This window comes from Musca vetustissima, unplaced genomic scaffold (genome assembly GCF_032173495.1).
Source record: "Musca vetustissima isolate MV318-11 ecotype Yass unplaced genomic scaffold, APGP_CSIRO_Mvet_v1 utg17088, whole genome shotgun sequence".
Lineage (NCBI taxonomy): Eukaryota > Metazoa > Arthropoda > Insecta > Diptera > Muscidae > Musca > Musca vetustissima.
Window position 1 is genome coordinate 46,576 of NW_026885083.1, and position 16,121 is coordinate 62,696.

Sequence of the window (16,121 nt, forward strand, 5' to 3'; positions counted from 1 at the left end):
GTAAAAATCAGTTCAGATTTAGATATATGTCCCATATATAATTTCTTTCGATTTAATGTAATGTTTAATGTAAAATTTGGCATAGCGCGCTTAAATAAGTGCATAATTTCGTGAAAATCGGCTGAGATTTAGATATAGCTCCCATGTATAGTTTCGTCCAATTTTCTGAAAATGGTGCCCAAAGTCCCATTCGATTGGCACGAAATTTTGCATAGCGTACTGAACTGAGCCTAGAATGATGTGTGTTTAGTTTCGTGAAAATTGGTTCCGATTTGGATATAGCTCCCATATGTATTTTCCTTCGATTTTATGTAAAATATGCACTAAAGACCCAAAGTCACCACACTGTGGTACAGGGTATTATGTCTTTGTGCATATGTTTGTAACAGGAGAAAAGGAGACGATATAGACACACAGAATTTTGAGAATAAATCTGAGTGGATTTATGCATGTCCGTCCGTCCGTCTGTCTGTTTATGCATTTATGATTTGACCCAAGGACGAACCCTATTGAAATTGAAGAAAATCGGTTCAGATTCCGGATTTAATGTAAACGGTCCCTATATATCTTTCGATTTGCACGAAATTGGGCATAGGGTACTGAATTAGGTTTTTGTTATTTGAATTTTGCCTTGTAAGGGCAGTGATCATTTGAAAGTAATTTTAAGAGATTATACTCTTTCGAGTCGAGCTTGATGATCTAGGTTGTGTAATGAAAAGGAAAGCCAGGAGAAGAACCTACGAACCCACCATTATGCGATGCGTTTCGCCGTTGGATAAGCGGCTCATCAGGCATATTGGGCTATGTGGCTTTACAAAGGTCGTAACGTTGATAACTTGAATTTATTCCGCCCTGATGCGAAACTTGCATATGCGAATTAAATTCAAATTTGTCAAAGTTCGACATTTGTCTTCATTCTAGGAACAGTCCTTTTCAAAGCAGATTTTTGTTGTAGCGATGGATAATTAATCCACACACCTACAATTGCTTCCTGGTATACATATGTTTTTGCGCAACCGTTTTTGGAAGTGTTGATGGCTCAGAACGTTAAGCGGTCTTGGCAACATTTGTGTTGCTCTGAGGACCTAAGTTCGAGCCCTAGCCGTGCTCAGCTGAAATTAATTTTTGTTATTTGAATTTTGCCTTGATGTGTGTTAAGTTTTCTGAAAATCGGTTCAGATTTAGATATAGCTCCCATATATATATTCGTCCGATTTAATGTGAATGGGGTACCAAAGTCCCTATATATATTTCGATTTGCACGAAATTTAATATAGGATACTATATTAGGTCCAGAATGACGTGTGCTAAGTTTCGAAAAAATCGGGTCAGATTTATATATAGCTCCTATATATGGTTTCGTCCGATTTAAGGTAAATGGGGCACCAAAGTCCCTTTATATTCTTCGGTTTGCACAAAATTTGGCATAGGGTACTTAATTAAGTCCAGAATGATGTGTGTTAAGTTTCGTGAAAATCAGTTCAGATTTAGATTTAGCTCTATATATATTTTCGTCCGATTTAATGTAAATTGTGCAGTAAACCCCCAATTTTGTACAAAATTGTGCCGACCGGCACACAATTTTGTACAATGTACAGAAGTTACTATAATTGAATGTTTTCTTTCTGACAAACTCTTTTATATATTTGTTCGCTCAGGACAAGTACATTTACAGAAAATTTGTGTTTCTTCTGTATTTGTATTTACACTTTATGTTGTTGTTCTGCATGTTCATGGGGATATCCGTACCTTTGAGATGAAAATCTGTCCCTACCATAGCTCGTGTGTTAAGTTTCGAGAAAATCGGGTTAGATTCAGATTTGAGTTCGCTCAATTGCATGTCAATGTTTCTTCGAAAAGGCGACGTCTGTTAGGATACATATGTAGAATATACCCAATGTGGTGAAGGTATCGGCCCAGTCCAACTTTATTTACTTTCATTGCTGGTTAATTGGTGCAGATGCAGACACCGATTCCATATATATTACAAAAAGGTATCTGATTTAGATTGAATTTATTTAAATAAAATCGATTTACATAAATTTGTCCCATTGTACGCAAACGACTCTAAACTTGCCCGAAAGAAATGAAATTTAGCATAGGTTCCAGAAAGATCGCATATTTAAGTTCGTTCAATTTCATGTCAATATTCTTTCGAAAATGCGGAGTCTATTAGGAGACATATGTAAAAATATACCCAAAGTGGTGAAGGGTATCATATAGTCGGCCCAGTCCGACTTTACTACTTTCCTAATAGTTTTGTAATTGGTTATGGTTACAGTTATGGTCGTTTTTAGCTCCTGGGCGATGTTACGACTGCTAACATGCCAGTCAACTTCGATCATTTCTCCGATTTTATCGACATTTTCCACGACCAGCATTTGCGAGGAGCAGCTTTAACATCAAAAATTCCTAAAATGAATCTACGAAACCGAAATTGCACATACTTGGCTGTGACAGTGTGGGAATCGTAAACACCATTCACAATATTAGTCGCTTGGCTTGCATTTTCGTCGTTGTTACAGAAAAATCTATCAGTACAGCCATCTGCCGAATTTCTTTAAAGAAACTAATCTCACTTGGTTAAATTCGTAGAAATTTTCATGAAACAATAATAATTAGGACGTGACATTAAAAAAACAAATTCTTTCAAATAGCCATATATTGCGCAATTTATTTGCATTAAAGAAACTAAATCCGACTAAGTCTGGTGCTACATACACCACTTGACATTGTAAAATCACTGCGATTCCGATTTCAGTATTTTTATTGTTTACAAAAATACGAAATAAATATTTTCCAGACAAATAAATCCGATAATTAGTTTGCTCACTTATTACGTTGACAGACTTCTGGTCGTTGGTCATAAATAATTTTTCGTGTGGGTCTTATCTTTCAAGTGTTGTTCAATAGCAGATAGTACGAACTAATAATGTTGTGTTATTGTAAAATATAACAACTATGAAATTACTATCATCGTTTTTTAATGCCTATAACTTGCTGTGATTTATTATTAATAAATACAAAATACACTAAAGTGGGGTGACAAACTGGCAATTAAAATTAAAAAATTTACAAAGAATGATACTGGATATAGAATTTGGAAAGTAAATATTTGGTTCACTCTTGTTTATTTTTTTTTAGAATTTTTTACTGTGAGTGTAAGATTGGGGAAAGTGGATGGTTTTTATACATTATCCCATACGCTATATAATATTTTAAGGGTATATAAATATCAGGATAAATGTATAATAATTTTTGTCACCAAAATTTGCCATTTGTTGTAATAACCATATGGGTACGATCGAAGATATGGGGTTATACCAAAACGAGAATCAATATTGATAATTTTGGCAAGTGAAATTTGACAGTCAAAATAAGTACAGCCAACTCGGTTGGAAAACGTTGCAGAATGACATGTGTAGGGATTGATATTAGTCGGTTTACATATAGATAAAGATCACATATTTAAGTTCGTTCAATTTCACGATAACGTTCCTTCGTTCCATATGTAGAAACCAGTAAGGAAAGTAGTAAAGTCGGACTGGACCGACTATATGATACCCTTCACCACTTTGGGTATATTTAACATATGTATCATAAAAGACGTCGCCTTTCGAAGGAACAATGATATGAAATTGAACGAACTTCAATCGTTGAACATGAATATGAATAATTCAAAATATATATATATATATATATATATATATGGAAGCTATGATATATCTATATCTGAACCGATTTCAAGGAAACTTGCCAGCGAAAAATTCGTGCAAATCTAATGAATTTCAGGGAATTTGGTGGAATATTTACCTAAATTCGGACGAAGCTATATATGGGACTATATATAAATCTGAACCGATTTTCACGAAACTTTGCACACATCATTCCAGACTTAATTTAGTACGCTGTGCCATATTTCGTGCAAATAGAAAGATATATAGGGGCTTTGGTACACAATTTACCTTAAATCGGACGAAGATATATATGGGAGCTATATCTAAATGTTAACCGATTTTTCCCAATTTCAATAGGGTTCGTCCTTGGGCCAAACAAATGAGCTGTGCCAAATTTCACCCAATTCGGATCATAAATGTGACCTGTACTTGGTTTACAATTTAACATGAACAGACAGACGGACGGACATGCATAAATCGACTAAGAAAGTGATTCTATGTATATTCCCAAAAGGAACCATGGGTCTATCTCGATTATTTTTGCCTGTTACAAACATATGCACAAAGACATAATACCCTGTACCACAGTGTGTATAAATACCCAAAGTGGTGAAGGGTATCACATAGTCGAGCCAGTCTAACTTTACTACTTTCCTTACTGGTTTTTATACCCTTCACCACAGTGGGGTACAGGTATTATGTCTTTGTGCATATGTTTGTAACAGGCAAAAGGAATCGTGATAGACCCATGGTTCCTTTTGAGAATATGCATAGAATCACTTTCTGAGTCAGTTTATGCATACCCGTTGTCCGTCTGTCCGTCCATGTATTTTTGTGAACAAAGTACAGGTCGCATTTATGATTCGAATTGGATTAAATTTGACACAGCTCATTTATTTGGCCCAAGGACGAACCCTATTGAAATTGGGAAAAATCGGTTCAAATTTAGATATAGCTCCCATACATATTTTCGTCCGATTTAAAGTAAATGGTGCGCCAAAGTCCCTAAATATCTTTCGATTTGCACGAAATTTGGCACAGCGTACTAAATTGAGCCTAAAATGATGTGTGTTAAATTTCGTAGAAATCGGTTCAGATTTAGATATAGCTCCCATATATATTTTCATCCGATTTAAGGTAAATGGTGCAACAAAAATCCCTACATATCTTTCAATTTGCACGAAATTTGGCACTGCGTACTGAATTATACCCAGAATGATGTGTGCTAAGTTTCGTGAAAATAGGTTCAGATTTAGATATAGCTCCCACATATTTTCGTCCGATTTAAGACAAATGGTTCACCAAAGTCCCTTTCGATTTGCACATAATTTTGCACAGCATATTGAATTAAGAGTAGAATGATGTGTTAAGTTTCATATATATTTTCGTCCGATTTAATGTAAATAGTGCACCAAAGACCCTATATATTCTTCGATTTGCACGAAATTTTGCATAGCGTACTGAATTGAGTCTAGAATGATGTTTCGTGAAAATCAAAATGATGTGTGCTAAGTTTCGTGAAAATCGGTTCAGATTTAGATAAAGCCCTATATATATTTCATCGGATTTAATGTAAATGGTGCACCAAAGTTCGAATATATTTTTCGATTTGCACGAAATTTGGCATAGCGTACGGAATTGAGTCTAGAATGATATTTGCTAAGTTTCGTGATGATTCGTTCAGATTTAGATATAGCTCCCATAAATATTTTCGTCCGATTTTACATAAATGGTGGACCAAAGTCCTAATGTTTTTCCGATTAACACGAAATTTTGCACAACGTATCAAATTGAGACTTGAATGACGTTATTGTGTTTTGTAGAAATTGGTGCAGATGCAGCCATAGCTTCCATATGTATTTCGAACGGGTGACTGACTGACATTAAATTTTTAACAGTGCGGCGTACCGAATAGCGTGCATCAATTTTCCTTTAAATCGTTTTCCATAAATTTGTCACATGGCACGCAGACGACTCTAAATCGACATACAATTGTAAGTACAATATACCCAAAGTGGTGAAGGGTATCATATAGCCGGCCCAGTCCGACTTTACTACTTCCCTTACTGGTTTGGTAGGGATATGTGCAAAAAATCCCCAAAATACCCAATATTTGGGAGTACCTTTGCATGGGGCTATCCTGAATCTTGGGTCAATATTAATACTTTTTGCTACGAACATGTGATATACAATGAGAACTCATAATACAAAATTACAGCCAATTCGGTTGATAAACAAAGCAGTAGTGGGGGTGCCTATCTTCGACCTTAATATGAGTTTGAAAGAAATATTTCGATGTGCAAAATTTGGATGAAATCGGTGGCTCGGATGGACATTTGTAAAACGATTCCAAATTGTCTGAAACGGATTTGGTCTATAGAAACATGGAATCTAAAAACAATATTTCGATTAGGCACAATTTGGTCATATCAAAGTTTTTATGCCCTCATTTTGGTCATAAGGCCAAAATGAAGAAGAAGAAATTCCGATATATTATGAATTATAGAGTTTATCTGACCACGTTTCTGAAAAGCTCCCATTTAAATGTCCTTTCACACTGTTTTATTTTTGAATGTTTTATAAAGATTATCCCACCAAAATGTTTGTAATTTGGCATTTCGGGTTTTTGAAGGCTTACATACATAAATTTCGCTGTTTTACATCTCCGCCGAAGTAGATGACATTTTGCATATCGGTTTTTGGAGTCTAACAATTATCAGAACATGCATACGCCCTCATTTGAAGGCTTCACCCTATTTTCGGTATTTTAATGGTTGTAACCGCATATTCTAGGAAGGATAAAACAATTTTTTCAGAAACAAATTCTAATTCTATATAAGACGGAGTTTTGACATAGACGCCATATAAATGTCCCGCCCCATTTTCGTAGATTCAAGCCGCATTTGCTTACCGAATTGATTTTAATTTCACATTTCAAGTTACTGAAGGGTGAAAAATTATTTCAATATAGATAAGTTATGTTTTGCCATAGTTCTCATATAAATCTCCCGACGACTTTTCGGTATTTTTTAGGCGAATTTCTTTATCAAAGTGACTGTCACTTCGCTTTTCGGGTTTTCATAGTTTGAAGAACATATTTGCGGAGATAATTTAATGAAGGTCCATTTTTGCAATAAAGTGGTTGTAATTTGGTATTTCGGATTCTTGGAGAACGAAAATAATGTTTCCAAAAACTATTTCGACATAGATCCATGTTTTGACATAGCTCCTGCCACGTTTTCTGCATTTTTGCACTAACCTTGACATTGCAGATTTCTGTAGATTGTAGGGTATAAAAAGATCAGTCGGCCGAACTTTACGACGGTTTACTTGGGCTATATTTTTTTACAACATATCGATATACCAGTCTGAGAACATACTGGATAGAACCCGTTTCTGTAGGAACTGGTAAAAATTACTGTTCTTTCCATAAAGCTGGGTCAAACGAAGTATATCATTGACGTATCGACACACCTATAATATGTACATACTAATTGATTTATGTGTTTGTGCAGTATATTTATACCCTTCACCACTCTGTGGTACAGAGTATTATGTCTTTGTGCATATGTTTGTAACAGGCAAAAAGAAACGAGATAGACCAATGGTTCCTTTTGAGAATATGCATAGAATCACTTTCAGAGTCGATTTATGCATGTCCGTCCGTCCGTCTGTCTGTCGATGTTAAATTGTAAACAAAGTACAGGTCGCATTTATAATCCGAATCGGATGAAATTTGGCATAGGCCACTTATTTGGCTCAAGGACGAACCCTATTGAAATTGGGAAAAATCGGTTCAGATTTAGATATAACTCCCATATATATTTTCGAAATTTGGTACAGCGTAATGAATTAGGTCTAGAATTTTGTGTGCAAAGTTTCGTGAAAATCGGTTCAGATTTGGATATAGCGCCCATATATATATTCGTCCGATTTAAGGTAAATGGTGTACCAAAGTCCCTATATATCTTTCGATTTGCACGAAATTAGGCGTAGCGTAATGAAGTAGGCATAGAATGATGTGTGCAAAGTTTCGCGAAAATCGGTTTAGATTTGGATATAGCTCCCATATATATTTTCGTCCGATTTAAGGTAAATGGTGTACCAAAGTCTCTATATATCTTTCGATTTGTACGAAATTTGACACAGCGTAATGAATTTGGGCTAGAATGATGTGTGTCAAGTTTCCTGAAAATCGGTTCAGATTTGGATATAGCTTCCATATATATTTTCGTCCGATTTAAGGTAAATGGTGTACCAAAGTCTCTATATATCTTTCGATTTGTACGAAATTTGGCACAGCGTAATGAATTTGGGCTAGAATGATGTGTGTCAAGTTTCCTGAAAATCGGTTCAGATTTGGATATAGCTCCCATATATATTTTCGTCCGATTGAAGGTAAATGGTGTACCAAAGTCTCTATATATCTTTCGATTTGCACGGAATTTGGCGCAGCCTAATGAATTAAGTCTAGAACGATGTGTGTTAAATTTCGCGAAAATCGGTTTTAGATATAGCCCTCATATATATTTTCGTCCGATTTTAGGTAAGTAGTTCACCAAAGTCCCTTTATATCCTTCGATTTGTATGAAATTTGGCATAGCATACTGAATTGAGTCTAGAATGATGAGTGATGAGTTTCGGGAAAATCGGTTTAGATTTCAACATATCAAAAATATATATATTTTCGTCCGATTTTATGTAAATGGTGAACCAAGGTCCCTATATATATGCTTCGATTTGCACCAAATTTGGCATAGCGTAATGAATTAAGTCTAGAGATATGTGTGTTAATTTTCGTGAAAATCGGTTCAGATTTAGATATAGCTCCCACATATAGATTATATTTTTAACAACGCGGCGTAGCGAATAGCGTGTATCAATTTTGCTATAAATCGTTTTCCATAAATTTTCCCCATGTTACGCAGGTGGCTCTAAATCTGCTCGAGTGATGTTAAAGTTAGGATAGGTTGGAGAAAGAGGAAACATAGACATGCAATTGTTAGGATACATATGTACAATATACCCAAAGTGATGAAGGGTATCATATAGTCGGCCCAGTCCGACTTTACTACTTTCCTTACTGGTTAATATATTTTGTTGTAAGAATAATATTTCAGGTAAAAACAAACTTTCATAATACAAGCTAATTATAATATGTCTGTATATTAATATTTAGATTGTTTAGACATTTAATCGGATTTTAATCGGATATTTTTGAAAAAAAACCTAAAAAAAATAATTGCAAAATCCAGGTATTAATAGAAATACTAACAAGCAAACTAGTTTTTCTAACAATATTTTTCTTTTAATCTATTTTATGTTGAATTTTGATAGATTTGTATTTTTAAAAATAAATTTGGATTGTGTATTTATTAAAAAAACAAAATGGATAAGGTTAACAAATGTCTGCAAATTTTTTTGTCAGTAGATAATTATTGATGAATATGACTGACGACATCATTTTGACACAAAAACAATGACAACTGAAGGTGTTGTAAAAAAACCCATTATCAAAATGTTATCTGTGGACAATTTCGCACCCAACATAATCGTACATCTTTTCGGAGCAGTTGATAATTCGACTGCTGATGTCCATATGCCTCCACTTGAGAGATAAAATATTCCCGAAAATAAATAAAATAAATAGAATAATCTACAAAAAATAACAAGCCTTCAAAATATCTCATCTAATAGTTTAAAAATATTTTCAGTATAAATAGAAGTGGATTTTGGCAAACTAATTTAGTGTGTCCAATAGGCATTATTAGACACAATTTAAACGGTAAGTCTAAAATTAAATTTTAAAAATCTAAAATTAAAAAAGTTCTAAAAATAATTTAATATTTTTTTATTTACATATTAATTTATATTTATGTTCTTCTCCCCAGCAACCATGATGAAATTCTTCGTCTTCCTTACCCTCGCCGCTTTGGCTAGCGCTGAATTGGTCCGTGTACCAGTTCGCCGCCAAGAAAACTTCCAAAAATCCTTTGCCAACGTCAAGGCTGAATTGTCGGTTTTGCGCAGCAAATATGGCTTGCCCACTCCCCGTGACTATGTTGAAGAAGATTTGTCCAACACCATGAACATGGAATACTACGGCACCATCACCATCGGTACCCCACCCCAACAATTTGAAGTTTTGTTCGATTCTGGCTCCTCCAACTTGTGGGTGCCCTCCTCCAACTGCTATGCCAACAACACCGCCTGCCAAAACCACAACAAATACGACTCATCTGCCTCCTCCACCTATGTTGCCAATGGTGAATCTTTCTCCATCCAATACGGTTCTGGCAGTTTGACCGGCTACTTATCCACCGATACCGTCATCGTCAACGGTTTGACCATCGAATCCCAAACCTTTGCTGAAGCCATGGCTGAGCCCGGCACCAGCTTTGTTGACTCCAGCTTCGATGGTATCCTCGGTATGGCCTACCAAACCATTGCCGTCGACAATGTCGTCCCTCCCTTCTACAACATGTTCGCTCAAGGTTTGGTTGATTCCGATGTCTTCTCCTTCTATTTGACCCGTGGTGGTACCTCCGACCAAGGTGGTGAATTGATCTTGGGTGGTGTTGACTCTTCTTTGTACTCCGGTGATATCACCTATGTCGATGTTTCCGAACAAGGCTACTGGCAATTCGAAATGACTAGCGCTGATATCTCTGGCAACAATGTCTGCTCCAACTGCCAAGCTATTGCCGATACTGGCACCTCTTTGATCGTCGTTCCCGAAGATGCCTACTTCACCATCAACGAAGCCATTGGTGGCAGTGAAAATGATGAAGGTCAATTCTTTGTTGACTGCTCCACCGTTTCCTCCTTGCCCAACTTGGACCTTACTATTGGCGGCACCGTCTTCACCTTGACCCCCGATATGTACATCGTCAACCTTAACGAAGATGGCACCACCTACTGTATGTCTGCCTTCACCTACATGGGTACCGATTTCTGGATCTTGGGTGATGTATTCATTGGTCCCTACTACACCGTTTTCGATTTGGGTAACAACCGTGTTGGTTTTGCTCCAATTGCCTAAATTCGATTTTTTTCATAAGGAAAAAATATAATAAATTAGGCTTTTTGTAGTCTAGAAAAAAATGTTGAAGATTTTTTTTATTTATTTCAAGAAATGGGACTTTTTGTATTCTGGGCAACTTATACAATTTTAAACCCAATATTTTAATTGTTTATCTCAATTCTTTCCTTCAGGAGGTATCACTATATTGAGGAGATACCTAAATGTCTGCCATATACGACTTAAAAATACCAAATTTCAGCGAATTTGGTTGAAAAATGCGCTCAAGAACCTCAAAATATCGAAAATTGGGGGTACCCTTATATGGGAGCTACCCGAAAAAATTTAGCTATATTTATAATTTTTGTGGAATGTACCAAATTTCAGCGAATTCGGTTGAAATCCGCACTCAAGAACCTCAAAATACCGAAAATTGGGGGGTACACTTATAAGGGTGCTACCCGAAAAAATTGACCTATTTTTATAATTTTACCGAATTTCACCGAATTCGGTCGAAAAATGCGATCAAACCCCCCAAAATACCGCAAAATTGGGGGTACCCTTATATGGGGGATATCCGAAAATATGGACCCATATTTAAAATTTTTAGTGGAGAGATTTGCTACCCAATAAGAACTCAATGTACCAAATTTCAGCGAATTCAGTTGAAAAACGCACTCAAGAACCTCAAAATACCGAAAATTGGGGGTACCCTTATATGGGTGCACCCATATAAGGGGTACCCTTATATGGGTGCTATCAGGAAAAGTGGGCCGATGTTTACAATTTTTTGTGTAGATATTTGGTTGAAAATTCGGTTGAAAAACGCGTTCAAGATCCCCAAAATAAAAATTGGGGGTACCCTTATATGGGAGCTATCCGAAAAAATGGACCTATATTTATAATTTTTGGAGGGGAGATTTGCTACCCAATAAGAACTCAAAGTACCAAATTTCAGCGAATTCGGTTGAAAAACGCACTCAAGAAATTCAAAATACCGAAAATTGGGGTACCCTTATATGGGAGCTATGCCTAAACGTGGACCGATATATCCCATCTTCGAACTTGACCTGCCTGCAGACAAAATACGACTCTATGCAAAATTTTGGCGATCTATCTCAATTCGTTTATACGCTAGAGTGATTACAACAGACGGACATGCTTATATCGTCATAGAATTTTATGCTGATCAAGAATATATATACTTTATAAGGTCGGAAATGATTATTTCGATGCGTTACAAACGGAAAAACAAAACTAATATACCCTCCATACTATGGTGGAGGGTATAAATGAGGAATATTAAAAAAAAATATTTTTTTCGAAAATTCCAACAATAACATTAATCATAATTATTGTCTATATATTTAGCGTCCGAAAATAACATTCGCTACCTCTGAAAATTATTTAAAGGCTAAAAATAAAAGTATTTTAATGTTAGCAAAGGTACTTTGTCGACAGAACAGGCATAGCAACTTTAGAGAGCATTGGCATGGACTAAATTAAATATGTAATCTACGTGCATATATGCATCAATTTAATTCAAAACATAAATATGTCATTCTGCAATCTATGCAACATTTCATGACAATCGGGCAGACGAGTATGGTGTACCATTTGCATCGAGCAAAACAATGTATGTATTAATCTGTACCGATTTGGAGCAAATTTGATGTGCGTCACACAGTCATAATTTTCGTTATCAAAATCCCCTTCCCTGTGTAAAAATTGGTTTTTTTCCAGTCACAATTGTGGTCATTTCATCCCCTAAATGTTTTCCGATCATTACAAAAAACATAGGTCTTTGGTCATAACCGAATCTACATGCAAACTTTCGTTAGAATGTGTCCATAATACGTTTCCCAACTGAATTAGCTGTTATTTTTTGAGATTCGCATTATTAACATTGGCCTATTCTTTAAAGCAAATAAGAACATGGAACATGGCACCCGCAAAATTTCGGTATTTTTGGAAGATTTGGAGCATTTTTCAACATTGTACCGGAAGTGGCGGCAAGATAATATAGTTTTTTTTATACCTTCCACCATAGTATCGAGTGTATATTATGTTTGTTTTTCCGTTTGTAACTCAACGAAATAATCATCATGCATATATATATTTAATCAGCGAAAAATTCTACGACGATCTACCATATCCGTCTATCCGCCCGTCTGAGATAGATTTCTTTTGTCTGCAGGCAGGTCAAGTTCGAAGATAGATATATCGGCCCACGTTAATTCATAACTCCCATATAAGGATACCACCTACTTTTCTGTATTTTGGGGCTCTTGAACGTTTTTCAACCGAATTCGCTGAAATTTGGTACATTGCGTTCTTATTGGAACAATTTTCAGTATGTTTCAGCGTATTTTTCGACCGAATTGGCTGTAAATTAGTCATTTGAGTTCTTATTTGGTAGCAAATCTCACAATTTTCAATTTTTTGGTGTTCTTCAGCGCGGTTTTCTACCGAATTCGATGTAATTTGATATTTTGTGGTCATATATGGTAACATATATGCTTATGAATTTAACTGGCAAAAATAAATCAAGATAAACCTATGGTGAGATTATGCATATAATTATTTTCTGAGTCGATTTATGGATGTCCGTCCATGTATTTTTGTGAGCATTTATGATCCGAATTTGGCACAGTCCACTTATTTTGCCCAAGGAGAAAAATTAAGAAATTCCGTTCAGATTTATATAAAGCTCCCTTATTTATTTTGGCCCGATTTTATGTAAATGGTGCACCAAACTCCCAAGATGGGTCCGATTGAGACAAAATTTTGCACAGCGTACTGAATTAAGTCCAGTTCGATGTCCGTGATTTTTAAACCCTTCACCACACTGTAGTACAGGGAATTATGTATTTGTGTATATGTTTGTAACAGGCAAAAGGAAACGAGATAGACACATGATTCCATGTATTCTTGTGTATTTATTATCCGATTTTGGATGAAATTTGACAAATGTCACTTAATTGACTCAAGTACGGACCCAATTAAAATTGGAGAAAATCGGTTAAGATTTTCGTCCGATTTTAACCTAATGATGCACCAAACACACAATATTTGTCGGATCGATACAAAATTTTGCACAGCGCACTGAAATAGAAAATCGATTCAGATTTAGATATAGCTCCCATATATATTTTCGTCCGATTTAATGTATGTGGTGCATATATTACCCAATGTTTCACCGATTACGACGAAATTTTGCACAACGTATCAAATAGGACATTTTGGTAAAATCGAATAGCATATGCCGTGTTTGATTTGCATAATTTTGTTCTTTTGTACGATATCTCAACTAATACACAATTTTCAATAGGTTGACGAAGATATGTGTATGGATTGATTTAAGTCAATTTACATATAGACAAAGCTCACATATTTAATTTAGTCCAATTTCATATGCTTGTAGCATGCTAAAGAAATCGATATACCAATAGTTAATTTTAAGGATAACTTTTTTACTCCATTTATGCAGGTGTGTGCATCTTTTCCCCCTATATTATTGTAAATAATGTACAGGTTTACGAATGAGATGAAATTTGGCACAGCACAGTTGATTGGACAACCATATTAAAATTCATAAAAATCGGTTCAGATTTTAATATAGTTTCCATATTTGTATTTTCGGACAATTCCATTTAAATTATGCACCAGCTTTTTATACCCTACACAACCGTCCGACTTTTGAAATTTCCTTACGGGTTTTCCTATAGTTTTTTAATGAAGACATTTTCACATTTTATCTATAACCAATTGCTCCAGTCTCTACACATTTTTTTACAAACTGAAATTCATGAAAAAATATTCGAAATGAATCACTTCAAATATTCAGTAGACAATTTTCGTTGTTAAATACCTGACCGCCAATGTATATCTACCACAGTTAGTTTTGTTTCTACAGTGTTATTTTGTGTTTATGAACCTAAAAATTCTTATCAATAAATTATTTTCAATTATGTTGATTTAATTGATAAAATATAGAAGATATCAACAAGTACACCAAATTACCATTTGCTGAATTTTTCCATATTCTTATTGAAAGTTTTTCATAATGCTATTCCCTAGGAAATCTCTTTTTCAGAAATCGGGTGATCTTCACAATAAAGCAAGCGTAATTATAAGGACGGGTTTTAATAAGAGGCGCCAAAATTTAAATTTGATGTGATATTAATTAGCTCCTGAATACATCAAGATTACAAATATATTTCAAAGAAAATACTGATTACGCTCTGATATTGTATAAATAATCAGGATTAAGTGTATGTTCGAAATTTGCTGAATTCATATATACTGCCTCAGATTTGTCAGAAAAGAGAGAGGTAGAGAAAACAAGTAAAAATACATTTTATATCCTCCATTATGTGGATACTGACATTTATTTGCAATTATGTTACCAACCTAACTATAGTTCCATTCCAGAACTTAAAAGAATCTACTAATTTTACAAGTTTTGCAACTTTTTTACTCGAAAACCGTTCCTGAACCCACAAAACTTGTAAAACATTGAGTCAAATTTAAGAGAGCACAAAACGAAATGGCGTTCTCTTTGAAAACTTTTTACTCGAGAAATTTGGCCGAGTAAAAATGGTAAACAGGAATGCCTACTTCTGATTGGCTGTTGTGTTGATTTTGAAGTAATGTCGTCTAATATTGAAATATTTACTAGATATTTTGTACTCTGAGAGTGATTTTGACTTTACTCCCTTTTACTAGATTCACTATTAAACCAGTAAGGAAAGTAGTAAAGTCGGACGGGGTCGACTATATGAAACCCTTCACCACTATGGGTATATTAAAAAGGAGTATTTACATTAAATTGGATGAAATAAAATATGTGATATTTATCTAAATGTGAATCTACCTAGATCTATCCATAAACATGTCATTCGTTTGTTACAATGGGACACAAGTATGTAAATCGACTTCAAACAAATATAAATAGGACATCCGTTGGGCTATGTCTGTACTTTAAGAAAACGCAACTACGTTATTCTATGTCAACCTGGCAAACATGAGGAGTTTCATGCACCATATACTTAAAATCGAGCGAAAATATATATGGAAGCTATATCCAAATATGAAGCGATTTCAACGAAACTTGTCCCAGGTTAGGTTATACTTATCTTAGTACGTTTTGTTCCTATCAGCCTATTGGTTCCTTGGTGCGTCAATTACTTAAAATAAATTGATAATACATAAGGAGCTATATCTAAATCTCAAACGATTTTCACGAAACTTGGCACACAACATTCTGGACTAAATTCAGTACGCTATATGTGGACTTTGGTGCACCATTTACATGAAATCGGACGAAACTATGTATGGGAGATATATCTAAATATGGACCGATTTTCTCGAAACTTGGCAGACATGACTCTAGGCTCAATAGAGCTGTAAATAAATCTAGT

General features: G+C 35.0%; 1 protein-coding gene across 1 annotated transcript; it reads left to right on the forward strand.

Moving 5' to 3' along the window:
- The first annotated feature begins 9,568 nt into the window (after positions 1-9,568).
- Positions 9,569-10,754, forward strand: LOC133332198 (lysosomal aspartic protease-like). The gene has a single exon (XM_061540577.1). The coding sequence runs from the start codon at positions 9,574-9,576 to the stop codon at positions 10,717-10,719; it is 1,146 nt and encodes a 381-aa protein (XP_061396561.1). The 5' UTR covers positions 9,569-9,573; the 3' UTR covers positions 10,720-10,754.
- The last annotated feature ends 5,367 nt before the right edge of the window (positions 10,755-16,121 follow it).

Bases quoted from the DNA above. Each gene is read 5' to 3' on its own strand.
- LOC133332198 (XM_061540577.1), top strand. From the start codon at position 9,574: ATGATGAAATTCTTCGTCTTCCTTACCCTCGCCGCTTTGGCTAGCGCT.